Source organism: Schistocerca nitens, chromosome 2 (genome assembly GCF_023898315.1).
Source record: "Schistocerca nitens isolate TAMUIC-IGC-003100 chromosome 2, iqSchNite1.1, whole genome shotgun sequence".
NCBI classification, from domain to species: Eukaryota; Metazoa; Arthropoda; class Insecta; order Orthoptera; family Acrididae; genus Schistocerca; species Schistocerca nitens.
This window is the reverse complement of record NC_064615.1, coordinates 141,662,660-141,687,365: the sequence shown is the minus strand read 5'-3', so window position 1 is coordinate 141,687,365 and position 24,706 is coordinate 141,662,660. Positions and strand designations below refer to the sequence as shown.

Sequence of the window (24,706 nt, the reverse complement as noted above, 5' to 3'; positions counted from 1 at the left end):
AGGAATTTAAAACTCTGCAACGACAAAAGGCAGAGCTAAGCACTATCTGTCGGCGAATTAAGGGAGCTATAAAGTTTCATTTAGTTGTACATTTGTTCGCTTGAGGCGCTGTTGACTAGGCGTCAGCGTCAGTTGATGCTAAGATGGCGACTGCTCAACAGAAAGCTTTTTGTGTTATTGAGTACGGCAGAAGTGAATCGACGACAGTTGTTCAGCGTGCATTTCGAACGAAGTATGGTGTTAAACCTCCTGATAGGTGGTGTATTAAACGTTGGTATAAACAGTTTACAGAGAATGGGTGTTTGTGCAAAGGGAAAAGTTCTGGACGGCCGAGAACGAGTGATGAAAATGTAGCACGCATCCAGCAAGCATTTGTTCGCAGCCCAGGAAAATCGACTCGCAGAGCTAGCAGAGAGCTGCAAATTCCACAATCAACTGTATGGAGAGTCCTACGAAAAAGGTTAGTTATGAAACCTGAACGTCAACTACCCGAGGCGATGGATCGGCCGCCAGGCAGCCCGTGACAGAGCACTTCATCACTGGCCTCCAAGAAGCCCTGATCTTACCCCCGGCGATTTTTTCTTATAGGGGTATGTTAAGCATATGGTGTTTCGGCCACCTCTCCCAGCCACCATTGATGATTTGAAACGAGAAATAACAGCAGCTATCCAAACTGTTACGCCTGATATGCTACAGAGAGTGTGGAACGAGTAGGAGTATCGGGTTGATATTCAAAAAATGGCTCTGAGCAGTATGGGACTCAACATCTGTGGTCATAAGTCCCCTAGAACTTAGAACTACTTAAACCTAACTAACCTAAGGACATCACACACATCCATGCCCGAGGCAGGATTCGAACCTGCGACCGTAGCGGTCACGCGGTTCCAGACTGAAGCGCCTTTAACCGCACGGCCACACCGGCCGGCTCGGGTTGATATTGCTCGTGTGTCTGGAGGGGGCCATATTGAAAATCTCTGAACTTGTTTTTGAGTGAAAAAAAAACTTTTTAAATACTCTTTGTAATGATGTATAACAGAAGGTTATTTTATGTTTCTTTCATTAAATACACATTTTTAAAGTTGTGGTATTCTTTTTGAATCACCCTGTATTTTGAGCGTCCTTTCTTAGGTACCTAACCTTGTATTGGACGGGGGAGGGGAGGGGGGGGGGAATGGAGATTTCTTGCTCCTGCATTCGCTTTACTAGCACGGAAAGCCTATTTTGGAAGCAAGGGATTGGAGATATTTTCAGTTTGCTTCTGGGACGCCGTGTCGTGGACAAAAATATGGATGCCTGATGTGTGTATGAGCATCTAATCCATTATCTTGAAAAACGTTAATTCCGCCCTGCTTCGATGTTTTCCTTGTGCATCTTGTGCAAGGTTATTCTGGACTCATCGATGTCGATGTGATGAGAGTCAAAGCCCGAGCTGAGTTCAACAGGAACTGAAAGAGAACCGGTCGTTGCCTTATCGAAGACATCTCCCGATATTCTGATGAAATTGTAACGGGGTGACTTTGTCAAGCACGTGGCCAGGCCACAGTACCAGTGCACACCAGTCCTCGCCACAAAGGAAGAGAGAAATAATATTATTCCTTTAATACTGGTCACAGAGCCAAATAAAATTCTCAGCTCCGATCAGTCGAATATTTAATTAATAATTCATCAAACTTGATCATTGAATTAATACCACTACATTAATTTTCCCAAGCCCACAGACACTGCGAGGTATTGTCTACATAGTGGACCATCGGCTAGAGGGAGCAGGATAATTTTAGCATCCACCGTTTAATTAATATAGAAAACGCCCAAGATGGCGAAACCTTGCTTGTTGTTCTGGCCGTTATTTCAAATCGTTGTTGGAGCCACGCGTTGGCGGGGGCACGCACGGTTCTCCCGCCTTCTAAGAATTCTTGCCAGTTTAGGGCACCCAACGTGGGGGGCGGGACTTCACCTCCACGAGGCTAGAAGAGCAGCAACGGTTCCACCTCTCACCCCTGTTCAAAGGGAACTTCACAGTAAACATAAACATAGCCAAAGCCTTGCAGACAAACAAAAATTACGCGAAGCGAAATGTAGTGTGAGGAGGGCAACGCGAGAGGCGTTCAACGAATTCGAAAGTAAAGTTCTATGTACTGACTTGGCAGAAAATCCTAAGAAATTCTGGTCTTATGTCAAAGCGGTAGGTGGATCAAAACAAAATGTCCAGACACTCTGTGACCAAAATATGGTACTGAAACAGAGGATGACAGACTAAAGGCCGAAATACTAAATGTCATTTTCCAAAGCTGTTTCCCAGAGGAAGACTGCACTGTAGTTCCTTCTCTAGATTGTCGCACAGATGACAAAATGGTAGATATCGAAATAGACGACAGAGGGATAGAGAAACAATTAAAGTCGCTCAAAAGAGGAAAGGCCACTGGACCTGATGGGATACCAGTGCGATTTTACACAGAGTACGCGAAGGAACTTGCCCCCCTTCTTGCAGCGGTGTACCGTAGGTCTCTAGAAGAGCGTAGCGTTCCAAAGGATTGGAAAAGGGCACAGGTCATCCCCGTTTTCGAGAAGGGACGTCGAACAGATGTGCAGAACTATAGACCTATATCTCTAACGTCGATCAGTTGTAGTATTTTGGAACACGTATTATGTTCGAGTATAATGACTTTTCTGGAAACTAGAAATCTACTCTGTAGGAATCAGCATGGGTTTCGACAAAGACGGTCGTGTGAAACCCAGCTTGCGCTATTCGTCCACGAGACTCAGAGGGCCATAGACACGGGTTCCCAGGTAGATGCCGTGTTTCTTGACTTCCGCAAGGCGTTCGATACAGTTCCCCACAGTCGTTTAATGAACAAAGTAAGAGCATATGGACTATCAGACCAATTGTGTGATTGGATTGAAGAGTTCTTAGATAACAGAACGCAGCATGTCATTCTCAATGAAGAGAAGTCTTTCGAAGTAAGAGTGATTTCAGGTGCACCGCAGGGGAGTGTCATAGGACCGCTGCTATTCACAATATACATAAATGACCTTGTGGATGACATCGGAAATTCACTGAGGCTTTCTGCAGATGATGCTGTGGTGTATCGAGAGGTTGTAACAATGGAAAATTGTACTGAAATGCAGGAGGATCTGCAGCGAATTGACGCATGGTGCAGGGAATGGCAATTGAATCTCAATGTAGACAAGTGTAATGTGCTGCGAATACATAGAAAGATAGTTCCCTTATCATTTAGCTACAAAATAGCAGGTCATCAACTGGAAGCAGTTCATTCCATAAATTATCTGGGAGTACGCATTAGGAGTGATTTAAAATGGAATGATCATATAAAGTTGATCGCCGGTAAAGCAGATGCCAGACTGAGATTCATTGGAAGAATGCTAAGGAAATGCAATCCGAAAACAAAGGAAGTAGGTTACAGTACGCTTGTTCGTCCAGTGCTTGAATACTGCTCAGCAGTGTGGGATCCGTACCAGATAGGGTTGATAGAAGAGATGGAGAAGATCCAACGGAGAGCAACGCGCTTCGTTACAGGATCATTTAGTAATCGCGAAAGCGTTACGGAGATGGTAGATAAACTCCAGTGGAAGACTCTGCAGGAGAGACGCTCAGTAGTTCGATACGGGCTTTTGTTAAAGTTTCGAGAACATACCTTCACCGAAGAGTCAAGCAGTATATAGCTCCCTCCTACGTATATCTCGCGAAGAGACCATGAGGATAAAATCAGAGAGATTAGAGTCCACACAGAAGCACACCGACAATCCCACTTTCCACGAACGATACGAGACTGGAATAGAAGGGAGAACCGATAGAGGTACTCAGGGTACCCTCCGCCACACACCGTCAGGTGGCTTGCGGAGTATGGATGTAGATGTAGATGTTAGATTGGCTTCGAGGATATTTTCGCGTACCGCGGAGGTGCACTGTTGTTCAACGAGTGAGCCTTTAAATAACCTGAAGAGCAGCTCTCCAGCCCCATTCCGTTGCAGTTTCTAGAGGATTCATTATCGCGAAGTCCAGTGTAGGGAGTTACCGCCATCTAATGGCTAGTGCTTCCCATTGCCCTGGGAACTGCATAGGTTTAGTCGTCCGGGAACCACTCGTGATATTTCTGAAGCAGTCCGCAGTTAACGATGGTTGCGTCTGCGTTAGAGCTGCGTCCGTACCGCAAGATACTGGCGCTGCAGACCGGCATGTAGCGCAGGGAGCTGATGTGGCCGACCCCTGCTGCTGTTAGCGTGGCGCAAGGTTAGTTCTCTGGTTCTAGAGATACCCGCTATTTCATTTCTGTGCTCTCTCCGGGGACTGGTCTTCACACTGAGGAAGGTTTTGTAAGTGATCTTATATACTTTCATCTTGTCCTACAGCAAGTATCCTCGCCCAGCGGCCACATTTCGTGTCTAACAGTTTGTGAATACTTTTGACAGGGCTACCTCTGAATTTATAAGCTACTGGCCATTAAATTGGCTACACCAAGAACAAATGCAGATGATAAAAGGGTATTCATTGGACAAATATATTATACTACAACTGACATGTGATTACATTTTCACGCAATTTGGGTGCATAGATCCTGAGAAATCAGTACCCAGAACAACCACCTCTGGCCATAATAACGGCCTTGATACGCCTGGGCATTGAGTCAGACAGAGCTTGGATGGCGTGAACAGGTACAGCTGCCCATGCAGCTTCAACACGATACCACAGCTCATCAAGAGTAGTGACTGGCGTATTGTGACGAGCCAGTTGCTCTGCCACCATTGACCAGACGTTTTCAGTTGGTAAGAGATCTGGAGAATGTGCTGGCCAGGGCAGCAGTCGATCATTTTCTGTATCCAGAAAGGCCCGTACAGGACCTGCAACATGCGGTCGTGCATTATCCTGCTGAAATGTAGGGTTTCGCAGGGATCGAATGAAGGATAGAGCCACGGATCGTAACACATCTGAAATGTAACATCCACTGTTCAAAGTGCCGTCAATGCGAACAAGAGGTGACCGAGACGTGTAACCAATGGCACCCCATACCATCAAACCGGGTGATACGCCAGTATGGCGATGACTAATACACGCTTCCAATGTGCGTTCATCGCGATTTCGCCAAACACGGATGCGGCCATCATGATGCTGTAAACAGAAACTGGATTCATCCGAAAAAATGACGTTTTGCCATTTGTGCACCCAGGTTCGTCGTTTAGTACACCATCGCAGGCGTTCCTGTCTGTGATGCAGCGTCAAGGGTAACCGCAGCCGTGGTCTCCAAGCTGATAGTCCGTGCTGCTGCAAATGTCGTCGAACTGTTCGTGCAGATGGTTATTGTCTTGCAAACGTCCCCATCTGTTGACTCAGTGATCGAGACGTGGCTGCACGATCCGTTACAGCCATGCGGATAAGATGCCTGTCATGCCGACTGTTAGTGATACGAGGCCGTTGGGATCCAGCGCGGCGTTCCGTATTACCCTCCTGAACCCACCGATTCCATATTGTGCTAACAGTAATTGGATCTCGACCAACGCGAGCAGCAATGTCGCGATACGATAAACCACAACCGGAATAGGCTACAATCCGACCTTTATCAAAGTCGGAAACGTGACGGTACGCATTTCTCCTCCATACACGAGGCATCACAATAACGTTTCACCAGGCAACGCCGGTCAACTGCTGTTTGTGTATGAGAAATCGGTTGGAAACTTTCCTCATGTCAGCACGTTGTTGGTGTCGCCACCGGCGCCAACCTTGTGTGAATGCTCTGAAAAGCTAATCATTTGCATATCACAGCATCTTCTTCCTGTCGGTTAAATTTCACGTCTGTAGCACGTCATCTCCGTGGTGTAGCAATTTTAATGGCCAGTGGTGTATGTTCACTTCTGAATTTATGTTTCGCCAGATTACCCCGACTTTCATTGCTTCTGGTTTTCCCATTATCCGTTTTGTAAACCAGTGTCTTACTAAGCGACGAAACATCTGCAGAAAATACGAAGTCCGACGCTTGGTTCAAAAGATCCTCAGTTGGACGATCTGCTGATGAACATTGTCAGCCGGAGCTTCATTGCAAATATGCTACTGTTACTTCCACCAAAAACCCAAATCCTACAAAGTGATTCACGACATCACACTTTTTTAATATCCTAAGCAGGAATTGGCAAAATGGGATTATTAAATGAAAATATCATAGTAGCTGGCATAGTAATATAGTAATGGTCACTGTACATTCGTCAGATGAAAATGATAAAGTGGAACGTATGCTATTATTCATTATCAAGCACATTATTTACTCGCTGTTGCGATAATGTGGACGTATCAGGAAGCAATGATAAGGTACATAAAGAAAGACAGTGCGTTATCGTATGCAGGTGAGGAGCGCGACATTGATTTCGATTACCCGTTCGTTGGCTGTTGACGTAACGGCGACTACCTTGGCATTGTTCCAGACAATCGACTGTGTAGTGGAACTAGGATTCCCCTTTCTCCTTCTTTTCATTTCCATCTTAACCATACCAAACACGACCCTACACTTCAGAAGGACTCATCGTAGTGATTACATAATTCGGTTAAACACTTGACTGAAGTAAGAAAGGGGGACTTTTCTTTAACACTGCAGTGAAAAACTGATGAAAGCATGTCACAGCATTCGTTTCCGAACTAATGGTGAAGAATTTACGGTACGTTTTACGGTAACCAGTTTCAACTTGTACTCAAACAACTTTCAAACAGTACATGTTACCTGGTTTACTCGTCGCTGCAGCTGTTACTGCTGTGAATCGTAAGGTTCAAAACAAACAAAAGTTTCTAAAATTATAGTATTCCGCAAAAAAAGGAAGTGTTGTAAGGGATGTACTGAACAAAGTGCGACAACTTCATCATGAAGCTGTTATTCAGGGTATACACACCAAGAATATAGAACGGAGAAGTTCATAAACAAGGAACTCCTTATATAGATATATGTCATTCCATGTCTTACACAATCACAATTAAGACATTCATTTCTAAATAAATCAAATATTTGCGAATAGTAACAGCAAGACCTGTAGTGTATTTGCTAAAGCAGTGAAGCTATCTAGGGCGGTTGATAGTAGAATGCCAAGCGGAGAAGTTCGTAGATGACCGTAGCTTAATGAGTCTGATGGAATATATCAAAAAGAAGAGTATAAGGACTATGTCAGACTTGTACCTTGGATATTTTAAAACACTCGTTGGATTATTTGGATTTTTTACAGCATGTTCATTGTGGTGTAGCTGCAAAACTCCAGCGTCACTGCAAATATTTGAATCATCGAGGAAAAGTACCCGCTTATTGTACAAGTTCTAACCAGATACGAGCCACAGTTTCTCCTAACAGTATTCGATCTGTCACGTAATGTATCCCATTTCCTCATCATCAGATTTGGGAGATTATGGTTTGTGCTATGAGTCAGCTAAGCTGCGGAGATTATGGTTTGTGCTATGAGTCAGCTAAGCTGCGGTGTTATTGGGCCAAGGACAAAGCTGAGTAGAATCACAGACGCCTGACAGCGCCAATGTAAGCCCTACCTGAAGTAGCGACCTTGCAGCCTAGCGCTGTGCGAGGCATTTCTATGTTTTGTACAAGGGACACACACTGCCAGCAGTAGTAAAGCGATTTATAAATAAGAGTCTTGTCTCTGTTCGATATCTGAATGAAGAAGTACTATTTCGGGAGATCAGGAGGGCGCCAACTGGAGTACGTTACATCGTTAAAATTCACTCTAAGATACAAAATAAAAACGACGCACTACGAAGGAATTATCCGAATGGGATGGAAATAAGTATATGTGATGTATGAGCACACAAAAACAAATGACTATAGTTTCAAAAAAATTGAGCACTTTATTCACGAGAAAGTACTACATAAATTGAGCAAATGAATAATGCGTCGGTCCGCCTCTGATCCTTATGCAAACAGTTATTCGGCTTGGCATTCATTGACAGACATGTTTGATGACCTCCTGAGGGATATTGTGTCCAATTCTGAGCAATTGGCAAGTTAGATCGTCAGAATCCTCAGGTGTTTGTAGGGCCCTGCTCATGAAGATACCAGTGTTCTCCCGCAATCTTGCTGGCCAAAGTAGGGTTTGGGAAGCACGAAGACAAGCAGTAGAAATTGTCGCCGGGTGCAGGCGGGCATTATCTTGTTGAAATGTAAGTCCACGATGGCTTTCGGTGAGGGGCAGCAAAATGGAGTGTCGTAAAATATAGTCGACGTACTGCTGTTCTGCAAGGGTGAAAACCAAAGCGGTCCTGCCAGGACATGAAGTGGCACTCAAGATCATCACTCCTGGTTGTCGGCCCATATGGTGGGCGACAGTAAGGTTGGCATCCCACAACGCTACGTCGAGGATATTCTCCGACCTGTTTTGTTACCCTTCACGACAACCCATCTCTCTCCCAACTGAGGATGTTTTGGAGCGTTTATGGACGGGACCCTCCAACCATGACTATCTAATGCGCCAGTTGCACAGAATTTGGCACGATATCCATCGAGAGGACTTCCAGAAACTCTATTAATCAAAGCCAAGCCTAAGAACTGCTTGCATAAGGGTCATAGGTGGACCAACGCATTATTGTGAAGTTTAAACAAAATGAGCCCTCGGTCACAGTTATTAGTCTCATTAACCAGGTTTCAACACTCCTAAGAGTGCCTTCATCAAATTTTAAATGTTGAAAGCGGCCTATAACATAATTACAAATTTATGGGAATAGAAAATTTTTTGTATAAAAGTGTAAGTACTGACTAACAATACAAGACAGAGACAGTACTTACATGTCACGTATAAAATAAATAACAGGTCAAAAGGGTAGTGACAAAATTTTTAAAAAATTGTGACTAAAGCCCTTCTGGCCTGTTATTTATGTTATACGTATTATTTATTATAATGAATGCACAACAAAAGAATATTTTAAATCCCAGTAACAATAGCCAGTGCGGAAGAGTGTTGTCATTTTTTATGCCAATAACTGGGAAAAGAGGCGAAGTAGTTCTGATGAAATCCTTTTGGGTAAATTTAGACAAACTGTAGGAGGAGCGGATGAGAGGGCCAACGACCTTGCCGCAGTTACTGTTGCTTGCCGCAGTACTGTTGTTGCTATGATTTCAGGGTAGGCAACTTTCAGAGGTAGTAATGTGGACCAAATTAAGAAAAACATGTCCATTACCTATGGGATCAAAAATACATAGCTTAAGAGCTATGAGCACATATCTCTTCTACTGAACAAGTGCCCATAGCTATTAGGGTATGCATTTTAGAGCACATCTTTACTAGACACTTTTTTTTGTTTTAGTCCGTACAACCACCTCTGAAAGCTGGCTAGCCTATAGTCTTAGCAACAACAGTACCAGCATACGTATTCCACTGCCAGTTACCATTTTTTTTTCTTTATTCGATTTCAATTCCCCCCAAGGATGGGCGGGCTGGCAGCAGCGTAATATGCTGCTCAACAGCCTACAGAAAAATTAAAAAACATTAAGAGAAGATGGACAAGAAAACAGGCGAATAAAATGGTGACATTGTAAAAAACTGTAAAATGGCGGAAAGTTGTGGAATGTAAAATATAAAAACACTGTGGTGATGATGTAGATGAAGATACACAAGGAGAAAGGCACAATTAAAAAACACGACGACAGTATGGTTTCTGTTCGCATGAGATAAAAATCACAACTAGCGACAGTATGGTGGCTGTTCGCAACACTGACAGAGCACGCACAACACTGAACACTCACTTATAACAGCACTATGCAGGCGACACAGCAGCAGATGGGGGGGGGGGGGCGGACCTAAGAGGGGGAAAAAAGGGGGGAGGAGATAAAATAAAAAAAGAGGGATCCAATGGAAGGAGGGGAAAATAGAAAAGGGGGCTCTGGGCGGATGCGAGAAGGAGTGGGAAAGGCAGGGGAAGGGAGAGCAAAAGGACTTGGGGGAGAGAAGAGAGGCAGAGAGAGGGTAGGAGGAAAAAAGAAAACAGGATGGAAGGGGGGAGGAGGGAGCCCAGGGAAAGGACAGAGGAAGGGAGAGGGACGTGAGGATGAGTTGATAGGATGGATAAATGGAGGGAGTGAGGGCATCACCCAGGAGAGGGAGTCGACAGAAGCCACCTAAGGAAGGGAGATAGGGGATGTAGAGGTGAAGGGTAAGGAGGACACAACGGCAAGGCGCGGCAGAGGGCGGGGGTTAGAGAGGAGAGGAGCAACCAGAGGATGAGGGGGATCAAGGCAGCGGGAGGTGTAGAGGACGCTGATACGTTCGAGGAAAAGGAGCAGATGGGGGAATGGAATTAGGTCGTAGAGGATCCGCGTGGGGAACGGGAGGTGTATAGGGAAGGCGAGGAGGAGTGCATGGCGCTCGAGGATCTGGAGGGACTTATAGAATTTGGGGGGGGGGGGGGGGGGGCGATATCCAGGCGGGACTGGCATAACAGAGGATGGGACGGATTAAGGATTTGTAGGTGTGGTGGATGGTAGCTACCAGTTACCAGAACGATTTCCGCTAATAACTTTCGGCTTGGTCGTTTCCGGAGTGTCTAAAATTGGTACATTGCCCTTCTCTATCACACATGGAAGTTTGTAACATCATCATGGAATCACCCTGTATAAGTAAATGTGGATTTAGATGTAGATTTAGATGTAGAGGCTCAATGCAACACATTTTTTTTCTCGGCTAGTTTCGGTTAAGACAGGCGGAATTTGTTGTGGGACATCGTAGACTATCCAGCTCCATCATGAAGTTCCGATACGTGGCGGAGATGTGCATAGCCTTCAAAATGGCGTCCGTAATGGAGGCGCGTTCCAAGAACAGAGTTGTTATTGAGTATTTTTTGGCGGAAAACCAGAGCATCACAGATATTCATACGCGCTTGTATATTGTCGGCGGATGAATCGTTGGGCGAGGCGCCTGTCATCATCGCAACAGTCTCGTGAACCTGTCCGATCTCCCTCGTGCTGGCCGGCCTCACACAGCTGTGACTCGTGCAGTGTTGGAAAGTGCACACTTTCTCATTCGAGGTGATCGACGGATCACAATTACACTCCTCGCTGCTCAAATACACCTCTGGTGGTAGTGCTGACACATTCGGCCACCAGTTGAGGTACTCAAAAGTGTGTGGCCGCTGGGTTCCTCGCCGCGTAACAGATGACCACAAAGAGGAACGAAGGACCATCTGCGAAGAATTTCTTGCACGTTACGAGGCTGCTAGTGACAAATTTTTTGTTGAATATCGTCACAGGCGATGAGGCGTGAGTTCACTACTTAGAAACGGAAACAAAACGGCAATCCAGCCGGCCGGAGTGGCCGAGCGGTTCTAAGCGCTACAGTTTGGGGCAGTTTGGAACCGACGACCGCTACGGTCGCAGGTTCGAATCCTGCCTCGGGCATGGATGTGTGTGATGTCCTTAGGTTAGTTAGGCTTAAGTAGTTCTAAGTTCTAGGGGACTGATGACCTCAGAAGTTAAGTCCCATAGTGCTCAGAGGCATGTGAACCATTTTTGAACGGCAATCCATGGAGTGGTACCACATCACCTCTCTTCCGCAGAAAAAGTTCAAAGCCGCACACTCACCGGTAAAGTCATGGTGTCGGTCTTATGGAACTCTGCAGGGGTTATTCTATTTTATATTCTCCCCCATAATGCAAGGATCAACTCTGAAGTGTATTGTGCTATCTTCGGACACTCAAGAAACGACTTCAGTGAGTTCGTCGCCACAAAGATGCAAACGAACTTCTCCTTCTCTGTGACAACGCGAGGCCTTAGACAAGTCTCCATACCCGAGAGGAGCCCACAAAACTTCAGTGGACCGATGTCGCACCTTCCGACTTCTAACTGTTTGGCCCATTGAAGGATGCACACTGCATTAGATAGTACGTAGATGATGTGGAGGTTATTGCTGCAGCAAGATATTGGCTCCGACGCTGAACAGTAGAGTGGTACCTTACGGGCATACACATCCCCCCCCCCCCCCCCCCCCCAGTAAGGTGGCGTATGGCCGTCGCACTGAAAGGATATTGTGTTGAATAACAGGGTTTTGTAGCCAAAAGAGTGAGGAATAATACGGTGTATTGTAATCCCGAATAAAACCAACCTGCTCTCAGACAAAATGTGTTGCATTAGTTATCGAACGCCCCTCATAGATATTACAACGACACTTCAATTCTTTTCGTCCGGTCTATCTCCTGCATATAAAGTGCTGACCCTGCTGTACTCGGAGGCAGGGGAGACTTTTGTTCCTAGAGCATAGGGTACCCAAGAACAGGGGATGTTTCCTGATCGCTGTTTCGGTATAGTGATCGACTTTAGAATCGCATGTAGGACTGCGCTCTAGAGACCACCGTAAGCAATTTCCGACATTTTATACTGTTTTTGTTGTAGATAGGTATGAGGTTGTGTTTGATTTAGCGTTTGTAAATATTACGAGTTACACATATTTAAGTGCTGTACAGTATTTGAATTTATTACGACGATACTGTTGATTCTTTAAAAAAATGGTTCAAATGGCTCTGAGCACTATGGGACTTAACACCTGAACTTAGAACTAGTTAAACCTAACTAACCTAAGGACGTCACACACATCCATGCTCGAGGCAGAATTCGAACCTGCGACCGTAGCAGTCGCGCGGTTCCGGACTGAAGCACCTAGAACCGCACGGCCATCGCGGCCGGTGATTCTTCAGTTACAGAGTTTTATGATGAGTAAAGCTGTCTGCATTTTAAAACTACTCTATCGTATGCGAACAGTTAAGTCATACCTCGTCAATCGTGCATCGTGTTGTATCTTAGAACGGAAGGTCTTCTAACATGGAATAAGACATCTTTACAAATGAACGGAGTTCCTTTACTATCTTGGGAATGGAAATTTGTGTTAGTATTCAATAACTTATGTTTCAAAATATTTATAGTTCTTCTACTTAATGCGATTTCACTTACTGATTTTTGATGTTTAGTAGAGCAACAATGTAACACATAGAATGTTAAATACAGTATTGACAAGAATTTTCTCAGTTGCAACACTTTTAAATTTGAATAGACTATTTGTTCCTAGGTACATGACCGTATAATACCTGGAGTCTTTTCCGCAGTAATTCTTGTAATTTCAGAAAAAGACTGCAATGCACATAAAGTGAATGTTATCATTTCAAAATGGAATAAGTAAATATATTTAACTTCTATTAGAGGGCTGGTTAGAGACGAAAGTCTCTAAAGTACACCATTCTTACCTACTAGTAAACAATACAATTTTGGTTTTACTAAGTGTGATGAATGACGATCAGAACAGTATTGAATATAGAAGCAGTATCTGCAGGTTCACAAATGCATGTACACATATGGAACACAAACAATGAACCAAAGTTAATTGTAAAGATATACAGTAGCACTGTGTGTTTGCGCTTGTGAACTGGCAAATGCGGGTAGCTTTTCTTCATCACAGTAAGCAAAGTGAAAAGGTATATCAGTGACGGAGGTTTCAGAAATCTTTCTGCAGTTGTATGGGACCCATCCGTTAGACTTGTAACTAACACTGGTTGTCGGAAGCAGGCACATTACTTGTTTCATAAAGGCTAATCGTCATTCTTTGGACTGGCCTGATTGAGTTCTCCACGTTTCTCTATACTGCACTGGTATCTTCGTCTCTGTCTTAGTACTACATCAAATAAGGGAAAAAACGAGCTTTATTGTTTGACTGAGCCTTACACCTCTAACTTTTCACCTTCACTGATATGCTAATTGGTTATAGAAGCCTTCACTAATCTGTCCTTTTTCTAGCATTACATTATCACATTTCTACAGACTTTTCTACTATGCTTACAACACCTCATAAGATAACCACCGACAGGAAGTAAAAAGTACGCAAATGAAGTCTATTCTTACGCACAGAAATACTTTTTTTTCTGTCACGCCAACCAGTATTGTAAATAAAGTGGAAGATATCGGATCATGTAAGCTAATCGAGCATATTTAATGAAATGCCCTGTTATATAAGATAACGTATTATATGTGAGATTAGTATAAACAACCCGCTGCGTATGAAGAACATAGCCATGCCGAAAAGCTTTTCATAAAGCTTGTAGAGTTCAAGGAAAAACCGATTACACATCTGCTGCTTGGTCGTATTACGATGAATGGGACCGGCTACATGGATTCGAGGCAAAGTTCTCACGACACGAGAATAATTCAACAATTTTGCAATGGCAGTTCTTTATTTCAGATATTGTTAACAAAGACAGAAACTAGCGTTAGGTTACCGTTAATGAACTGAGAGAGAAGCGTTACGTAACAGACGTTAGACTGGAGGTCCGGCTGTTACGTAACGGGCGGCTCCCCGAGTGCACTGCAACAATTTAGAAGCCAGGGCTATGCAACATGATGAACAGCAGTTCGTCGATTGCGGAATCGTTATAAACAGACAAAGGTCGAGGAAAAACTAGGGTTGTTACACGCAAGGCTTTTCACTAAGGAATTGAGAGCAAAACGGAAGTCTTAGGTGTAATGCGATGACCAGGACTTTTCTCCTTAACCTACAACCATTTCTCAGAGACGGAAAAACTGAGGTTACTAGAATCATTTCAGCAAGTTACTTATAACTAATCCAGCTATTAACAAACAATAATTGTGATCTGGGGCGATAAACTGTAAGAACAACTTACGTTGGGTCTACATCTTAAATATTTGCCTCAGCTTATTAAAGGTCTTGTGAGAACCATAGCGGCGTCAAAGAGCGAATAAAGTGTCATTCTCTTCGTGAACATCTCCCACTCCGTTGTAAAATATTTTTCCCCAAACTAATGTTTTTGACTATAATATAATTTGCATTAGCACTTTAATATCGTAATCAACATAGTAATTCTTGTCTTGGCTGCAATTCAGACTTTTCGAATAGTTGTTTGTCTCTGAAAATGTCTCGCTTTCACTTCGTGCTTTTGGTGTCTAGCGGTGAAAGAAGCCTTAGGATTTCAGCTGCATAGCCTGCTTGATCTACTCAAGTCACATTTTGCATAGTTCTTCTGTCGTGACAATAACTGTACAAATATCCTGTTGCTAGCATCACTTCGATATGTACATTTGATATATTTGTAGTCCTTTTAGCACGAAGATATGTAACCATGACGCCACAAAAGTATCGATAGATTTGTTACAATAATCAGAGGGCAGTTCTTTCATCTTGACAATCGTCAGTCTTCTTTAGAAAGGGGAGAGAAACCGCACAAAACGTAGCGTGACTTACGTCTACATTCTCATCCGTGCAGTTCAATGAGAAATGCTATACCTGTGACTGTACCATTAAAAAGGCAGTTATCTATGGAAAATCGTGTTTCCAAACGCCAGCATCATGCCTCACGCCTGACTGCGACCTTCGGAAGCACATTATGTGAGTCCAATAAGAGGCAAAGGTCGCTCAATGGTTGACTAACGACGTAAGTGGTGTCTTATATAAGAGTTGCAAGAAATTTCTAAAGTGGCAACGTGTAGCTGCCAATACTTTACGCCTGTCTTATGTTTCTGGCAAAACATGTTGTACTGGAGTTTTTCTCTTTCCTAATGAGCTTCTTTTTACTGACGAAATCAACGGTAGTAATTATTGCACAGCCACGGCCTATGTTCTAATAATGAGCCGTTCATCACACCTGTCAGCAGCACACGTGCCCCCATGAATTACGCGTATTTCGCAGCTTGTGCTTATATCTTTCACATCGAACTCTCATTTTCTCTAAGAGCGACTGTAAACTGCAGACCAGAAGTGTATGATTGCGGGCATTGCACAAAAACTCGAACACTATGCCATCTAAAAGCAACTTAATGAGACTACCATGATCTTCTGGAATGGAATTTAAAGCTGTGAGCCAACATGTTACACATAAGTAGTATGAAATTCAGCGCAAGTCAAACTCGAGATGTTGAAACAAAGACGGATGATAACTGTTGGAACACACCATACGAGAAGGCGCTGAATATTGGCAACAGTAATTCAATATGCATGCGATGTTTGTTCTTTAGGATACGCCCGAAAGAACAGACACCATATATACAGTTAAGGCGTTGGAGGCCAAAGACCTCTTCAGTGCAGATGGATACCAAGCTCGAACTCTTACGGGGATCGGCGATATGCGGCGAGTAACGAGGCCAATGAGCAGGGTGACTACACTAGTAGGGAGTGGTATGAGTTTAGAATTTGGGTCTGACGGAAGGCATCCTAGGGTATTCCGTGCAGTTAAGGTGACCGCCGTGTCTGCATCGCATAGCGGTCAGCGCATCTACCAATTAAGCAGGAGACCCAAGTTCGAATCCGGCACCAATTTACGATTTCTCCCATAAATCAGTGCCCACTGGCAGCTAATGTCTTTAATTCCTTCTTGTCGTGAATAATTCGACAAAACGAAGACGGGACTAATTTCCTGCAGAAGAGCTAACTAGGCCGAAGTTTCACTCTTCCAGCAAAGAACGAGTGGAGTGTCTAAGGAGCAGCATTGACTGGCAGTCTTTTGAAAGTATTTCGGCTGCAGATGGAGCATAGTATGAATGTGATGACAGTACACCATTATACATCATTCGGCTCCTTGCAAAAGGGCAAGTATCAGCACTGTATTTCACTTAAAAATCAGTCTGAGAATAGTTCTGGTGCGCACTGCACAGCTGAAATCAATGATAAATTAGTAGTAAAAATACTCGTATTATCGCCTGCAGGCCTTTACCTCCTTTTTCTCGATAGCAGTATCAGACTATTTTGTAAAGTCTGCTTACGGTATGCTACTTAAGCAATACACTGTTTAGGTATATCAGTCAAGACAGGTATCAATGTATTTCTGCGTATTACAAATAGTCACATCGGGATCCAAGATAAATTCTCTCTTCACCTCGTTGCTCTCCACTTCCTCTTTTATGTGCCATGATTTGCTGTGATACAATAACCAGTAAAAAAACAGGAAATCTAATTACGATCGTTGATCCTGTGCTCGCAACACACACACGCTCGTAAACGCACTCGAACGCACACAAGCGCGAAAATATCTGCGAAATAGAAGTCATTAACAACTGTTATGGATCGTTAATAAAGTATTTCATTACAACGGAGAAATAAGTGTGCAGGCCGTAGTTACGTAACTCCAATTTACTCAATTACTAGACAAGCACTCGTGCTCTCGTAGATCAAGAGAGAGTGGATCATATCCTTTATAAACAGATCAACGGTATGAATAAATTGATTGTCGAGAATAGTGGCAAACTTAGTATGAAGTCTTTTCAGCGCACACATTCGTGATGACGATCTTGTTTCAGTAGATACTCAATACCTTAGAGCGACAATACCATCCACTTATTTCCTTCCTGAGGATATTTTTTATTGGGTGTATCACATTTGCTAAAGGAGCCCTCGCGTCAACATTGTCGATAGTTTTAGGTATTCTGCATCTACATAAATATTTCGCAAGTCGCTGTAGAGTGGATGGGAGATGGTACATCGTACCAATATTGACGATTTCCTTTCCTATTCCATTCACATAATAGTTAAAATTAGTTTTTTTTATCACATCGTAGTAGTCATCAATTCCTGCACGTGGACGTTACGCACGTGCTATATGCTCTTGTGACATCTGAAATAAAATGAAACGAAAAAGCTTATAATCTAAACACGGTGTTGCGGCTCGTCGTGAGATGTGAGTTGTTTACGTCTTCCACCATTACGCTATACCGTAAGGACGCCACGGAAGGGCTATTAAAAATGCTGCAGATAAATGAGGACACTTCGGTTGCCTACAGATGGTGCCGACAGCAGCGGAAGTGGATGTTCGGGAGACACGTAGAGAGCCGGTGGCAGGGTACTCACCCGGCAGGCACGGCCGGTCTGCTGGCGTCCTCCATGGCGACTACGCGGGCTTCCTTCTGCTCCCAGGGGCCGCCGCCGCCGCCACTGCCGCCAACCACTGCCGGCCGCCCCTCCACGTCTCGTGCCGCACAACACTCAATGGACGTCGCCGCCTCTGTCACCAGTCTGCAGAAGGACCTTGAGGGCGTGGAATTCCGGGCTTCTCTCACTACTCGGTGCAGGTATTACGCCACTGTATGAGGTGTAGTCATGTAGTTTCCACGACGAAACTTTGCCTCTAAATCTGGCAGAAATCCCATAGAGATTCTGGTCGTATGTAAAGAAGACCAGTGGCAAGACGCAATCAGTATCTTAACTGAGCGATAACAATGGTGATATTGGCGATGACAGCGCAAAATATAACTTACTATATATATTTTACTTGAAAGAATGTTAAATCTCGTTAAATAAAGAGAATATTTTATAATTGAGACGACTTCTATTGACAGTAAATAGTAACTTTTGTATGTTAAGTTAGTAACATGAAATTTACCTTTTGTAGTTTCTGTAGCGAAGTTCTGGAAAAAGTCATTCAGCGGTAAATATATTGTTTTTTGGCTTTTATACCAGCTAGCTTTTAAAGAGCAGGGTAAAACTTTGCTAAGAAAAATATTCTTTCTTATTAGCGTCCAGAAGTGGGGTCCACTAACGATAAAATATAGAATATCTGAGACTCTGAAAATCTAACTAATAAATAATTTTGTGAAAAACCATCCCGTTTTTATTTTACAATATTTCAGATTATTATTTAGAAAAATTGTTTCGTACATTTACAAGTTTCATGGCAGACATCTTCTGCAAAGAAACCACAATGGAATTTGCCAACTTACGGCGAAAATTTGTTATCGTTTAAAAAGTTTAGTCCTGTATAGAAATTAGAATGCTCATCAGCAGAGGAAATCATCGTGGAAAATAATAATATCTCAGTAATTGCGATGCATGATATGTCATAAGACACAAGGAATAATTACAATACTAAGAAATAGAACTCACTAGAACTAAAATGTCTGACAAGATAGAATCTGATAGTTCGAGAGGCTAACAGAAGGGCGCTAGAACAGCAGAGAGCGCAAAATCGGTCACGCATCGTAATTTATAGTAGTAACGGAGATGTTAATGCCGCACCGATCAGAGTAAGCCTCGCATTAACACTCAATCAGCCTTACGTGATCGCTGCAGTTAACGCAAAATATATCTTTCCTTAGACATAAACAATTAATTATTTCTACCTGGTCACGAGAGGCGTTATTTCACAAGCGCCACTAAAGCAGAGCTAATAAACACGGTTTTCAGAAATCCCTTCACAAAAGAGGACGAAACAAATACTCGAGGATTCGAATCAAGAACAACTTCGAGCATGAAGCGGCTTAAAACACTTACTAAAGGCATGACTCTGGTCCAGCTTGTAAACCGTTCGGGTTCCTTTAAGAGGACGCTGATACAATAGCTTCATAATTAGCAACTCAACCGCTCGCTCGTACAAAGATCCAGAGACTGGAAAGTTGCACAAGTCACACCAATACCCAAGGAAGGGAATAGGAGTAATCCACTCAATTACAGACCTGCATCACTAAAGTCGATTAGCAGTTTGATTTGGGAACATATACTGTGCTCGAATCTTGTGAACCACCTCGGAGAAAACGATTTATTGACAGCCAACACGGATTCAGACAATATCGTCCTTGTGAAACACAACTATCTCTTTATTCTCAAGAAGAAAGGCCATAGTCAGAAAGATCACAGTTGGTAATAACTGACGGGAAGTCATCGACTAAAACAGAATTAATATCTGGCGTTACCCAAGGAAGTGTTACAGGCCCCCTGTTGTTCCTGATCTACAAAAACGATTTAGAAGATAATCTGAGCAGTCCTCTTAGATTGTTTGCAGATGATGCTGTTATTTACCGACATGTAAAGTGATCAGATCACCAAAATGAACTGCAAAATGATTTAAACAAGATATCTGTATGGCGTAAAAAGTGGCAGTTGCCTCCAAATCATGAAAAGTGTGAAGTTACCCATATGAGTACTAAAAAGAACCTGCTAAATTTTAGTCACACAATAAATCACACAAATCTAAAGGCTGTAAACTCAACTGGATACTTTGGTATTACAACTAGGAACAACTTCAATTGGAACGATCACATATATAATATTCTGGGGGCAGCAAATCAAAGGCTGCGATTTACTGCCAGTACACTTGGAACATGTAACAGGTCTGCTAAAGAAATTGGTTACACTACGCTTATCTGCCCTCTTCTGGAGTACTGCTGTGCGGTGTTGGATCCGCATCAGATACGGTTGATGGAGACATTGAAAAAATTCAAAGGAGGGCAGTTCGTTTCTTATTATGGCAAAATATGGGAGAGAGTTTCACGGATATGATACACGAACTGGAGTGGCACTAATTAAAAGAAAGGCGGTTTTCATTGCAGGACGATCTTCTCACGAAATTTATGTCACCGACTTTGTCCTCAGAGTTTGAAAACATTCTCTTGGCGCCCATCTACATAGTGACAATGATCACGATAATAAAATAAGAGAAATCAGAGCGCCGGCCGTTGTGGCCGAGCGGTTCTAGGCGCTTCAGTCTGGAACCGCACTGCTGCTATGGTCGCAGGTTCGAATCCTACCTCGGGCATGGAGATGTTAAGTTCCATAGTGCTCAGAGCCACTTGAACCAGAAATCAGAACACGCACGGAGAGATTTAAGTATTCGTTTTTCTCCTGCTCTGTACAAGAGTGGATCGGTAGAGAAGTAGCTTAAAGGTGGTTCGATGAACCCTCTCCCAAGCATTTAACTATGAATTACAGAGTAATCATGTAGACGTAGATGTAGATCAACTATCAATACGAAAAAACAAACTTACGTAATTATTTTTTGTTTGTTTGCATATACATGTCTGCAGTCCTAGTACACACCTATACCTGCGCTGTATTACCGTAACAACTCGCGAAAGGAGGCGAAACAAAATGTGATAGCCAACTGATAAAGTGAAGTGTCTTACAGTAATACGTTTTCTACCAACCATAAGAAACAGTCTTCATACATCCATAGCTGAAATTGAGGACAGTGGGACGTCAGCTGGTATAAATTTATATTAGAAATGAAGAAATTCCTCCAGCTGTATTTAAGGTGTCGATTTTATTTTGATAACTAGTTTCAACGTTGTAACAACGTCATCTTCAGGCCCATACACTTGTCGACGTCAACTGCGTGCGTCTGATACTAGAAGTCAGTGGTGAGATACGGACGTACTCCGTGTGGAAGGTGGTTAGTAACTCCACACGGGGCACGTCCGTATCTCACCACTGAGCTCTAGTATCACTTCATCTTTTTGTGAAGAACTGGAAATAGCAAGAGAAGGCAGTGGTGCTGAAGACTGGCGCATCACAGTCGAGGAGATAGTGAAAAAAGTGAAAACCGGTAATGAATCACATTTTAGCATGTCGCACGACATTCTGGACGTAGCACAGGTCGCGAGCACCCACGTCCGAAGGCAAACTGCATCGCATTTCAGTACAACACAAGCTGTGCAATATCCAACTCTGAGTTGACAAAAGTCATGAGATAGCTATATGCTATACAGGACCCGGTAGTATTGTTTACAGAAGATATCAAAGAGCAGTGCATGGGTGGCGGATATCATTTGTACTCAGGTCATTCACGTGAACAGGTTTGCGAAGAGATTAAGGCCACACGACGGGAATTCGCAGGCTTTGAACGCGGAATGGTAGTTGGCGCTAAACGCATGGGACATTCCATTTCGGAAATAGTTAGGAAATTCAATATTCCGAGATCCGCGGTGTCAAGAGTGTGCCGAGAATGCGAAATTTCAGGTATTACCTATCATCGCAGACAACGCAGTGGCAGGCGGTCTTCACTTGACGACCGAGAGCAGCGGCGCTTGCGTAGAGTTGTCAGTGCTAACAGACAAGCAACACTGCATGAAATAATCGCAGAAATGAATGTGGGACGTACGGCGAACGTATCCGTTAGGCTAGTGCGGTGAAATGTGGCGTTAATTGGCTATGGCAGATGACCGACGGGAGTATCTTTGTGGTATGTACTTACATCGAATGAACTGGTTTCTCTGGTCCAACTGAATAGGTCACTGACCGGAAATGGTTCCTTTCGGCTACTTGGAGACATTTTGCAACCATTCATGGACTTCGTGTTCCCAAATAACGATGGAATTTTATGGGTGACAATGTGTCATGTCACCAGGCCACAATTGTTCGTAATTGGTTTGAAGAACATTCTGGAGAATTCAAGCGAATTGGTACATAATCGAGAGATCAGATCATGCCCAAAATCCTCCATAGGCAACACTTTAGCAGCTATGAGCGGCTATAGAGGCAGCATGGCTCAATATTTCTGCAGGGGACTTCCAACGACTTGATAATTCCATGCCACGCAGAGTTGGTGCACTACATGGGGCAAAAGAAGGTCCGACACGATATTAAGATGCATCCCACGACTAGTCACCTCAGTGTATTATCTGCCAACACCGGCCAAGCAACTTTCAATTAAAATGTTTGCTCTCTACGGGAATATACATAATATATGTACAAGTACAGGTCCTAGACACATGGTTGACGACATTTGGAAGTTTGGGTGCTCGCTTAGCCTATTAGTAAGATGACCGATCACGATGAGAGGAAAATCCGGGTTCGAGTCCCGGTACGGCACGAATTACCATTGTCGTCGTTCCATTACTAAGCTGAACGTTGTCTGTATTCGTAACTGCGAATACATTTCATGTATTTCATAACGGCTGTAGTCGCCACAGTACCTCGTCCATCGGACATGCTGCTTGTTCGAAGGAACATTGCATCGTATTTATGAACAACATAGGCACTGCAACGTCGTAGATATCTACTAGGTCATTTAAATACATCCCAGTGTGGAATGGTCACAGAAAACTAACTGTAGTAAAATCAGAAGCTCCGCTGAGATTCACTGAGGAATCTCAAGGAAATTTAATTCATCCACGAAGGTAGTGGCTTACAACAAATCTGTAAGATCAATTCTCGAATATTACCCATCTGTCTAGGAGCCTTACTAGTTTGTATTACCAGAAGTGGCACATAAGATCTAACGATGAGCTGTACGTTCGTCACGAGATCGTGTAGCAAGAGCGAGAATCTTACGGAGACGCTTAACAAACACCTGTATCAGACGTTACAAGAGAAGCATTGTCTACCACACAGAAGTTTATGGTTGAAATTTCGATACCTTACATTCGAAGAAGAGTAGGGTAACGTATTGCTTCCTACCACATATGTCTCGTAAAACAAAACGACCACAACGAATCAATCAGAGAAAATGGAGCTAATGTGGAGGTTTACCGACAATCGTACTTTCACGCGCGTTCGTGAATGGCAGTTGTTTTGTGCTAGTTGTGGCATATACAACATTCACTGAGCTGACAAAAGTCATGGGATACCTCCTGATACCGTGTCGGACCTCCTTTCTCCCGGCGTACCGCAGCAATCTGACCTGGTCTGGATTCAACAAGTCGTTAGCAGCCCCTGCAGAAACACTGAGCCAAGCTGTTTCTAAACCCGTCCGCAATTGCGAAAGTGTTGCCGATGCATGATTTTGTGCACGAACTGACCTCTGGATTATGTCCCAGAAATGTTCGATGGATTTCCTGTTGGGCCATCCGGGACCAAAAGATTCGCTCGAATTGCTCAGAATGTTCTTCAAATCAATCGCGAACAATTGTGGCCCAGTGAGATGGTGCATTATTATCAATAAAATTCCAACATTGTTTGTGTATATGAAATCTATGAATATAATTGGAAGGACAAACAGCATTGGTCGTATTTTTTTGTTGTTTTATTATCCGCAAAATCGATTTTCGGTCACTTAGTGACCATCCTCAGTGCTGTAATATACAATTAAAATTTGTAGGCACTGGTATCAACAAGCTTAGAGCTCTAGTCCGCGATCGGTTCAGTTGGACCAGAGGACCCAGTTGATTCGATGCAGGCACGACCCACACCATTATGGAGCCATCACCAGCTTGCGCAGCGCCTTGTTGACAACTTGGACCTAGGGCTTCGTAGGGTGTGCACCACACTCGAACTCTACCATCAACTCTTAACAACTGAAATCTAGACTGATTTCACCAGGCCACGATTTTCCAGTCGTCTACGGTCCATCAGATATGGTAACGAGCCAAGGAGAGAGGAGAGGCGATGTCGTGCTGTTGTAAAAGCACTCGCGTCGGTCGTCTGCTGCCATAGCTAATTAACGTTACATTTCACCGCACTATCCTAACGGATACATTCTATGTACGTCCCACATTGATTTCTGCCGTTATTTCACGCAGTGTTGCTTGTCTATTAGCACTGACAACTATATTCGAACGCAGGTTCTCTCGGTCGTTCAGTGAAAGCCGTCGGCCACTGCGTGGTCTGTGGTGAGAGGTAACGCCCGAAATTTGGTATTTCGGGAAACATTTGATACTGCAGATCTCGGAATATTGAATTCCCCAACGATTTCCGAAATGGAATGTTCCATGTGTAGGGAAGCAGCCTACTCACGCTGTAGTAAATTCACATCAGTCTTTCCATTGTGTGCCAGCCAGTCTGCTGTAACTAGCTCTGACGTCATAAATGTTGCGCAATACTTTAAAAATCAAGCAAATAACCTAAAACTTTTCTAGCATGTCAGGAGTAATACTAAATTAATATGTGTTGAATATCAGTTCGATAACTTTAGCCATTTTCGAAATTTGGTCGTTTTTCTGTAAAAATCATTGGCGCAACAGAAAATAGCTAGAGACTTCAAAATTTATATTTAAATTCATCTTTCATAATAATTTAATAAAAACAGTAC

The 24,706-nt window shown here is 43.4% G+C and overlaps 1 protein-coding gene across 1 annotated transcript in view; it reads right to left on the bottom strand.

The window, feature by feature from the left end:
* Positions 1–24,706, bottom strand: part of LOC126234876 (sialin-like) — a 613,986-nt gene that overhangs the window by 478,560 nt on the left and 110,720 nt on the right. Inside the window, exon 2 of the mRNA XM_049943616.1 lies at positions 17,818–17,982. Within this exon, the coding sequence (XP_049799573.1) occupies positions 17,818–17,982 (165 nt within the window). The remainder of the gene's footprint in view (positions 1–17,817; positions 17,983–24,706) is intronic.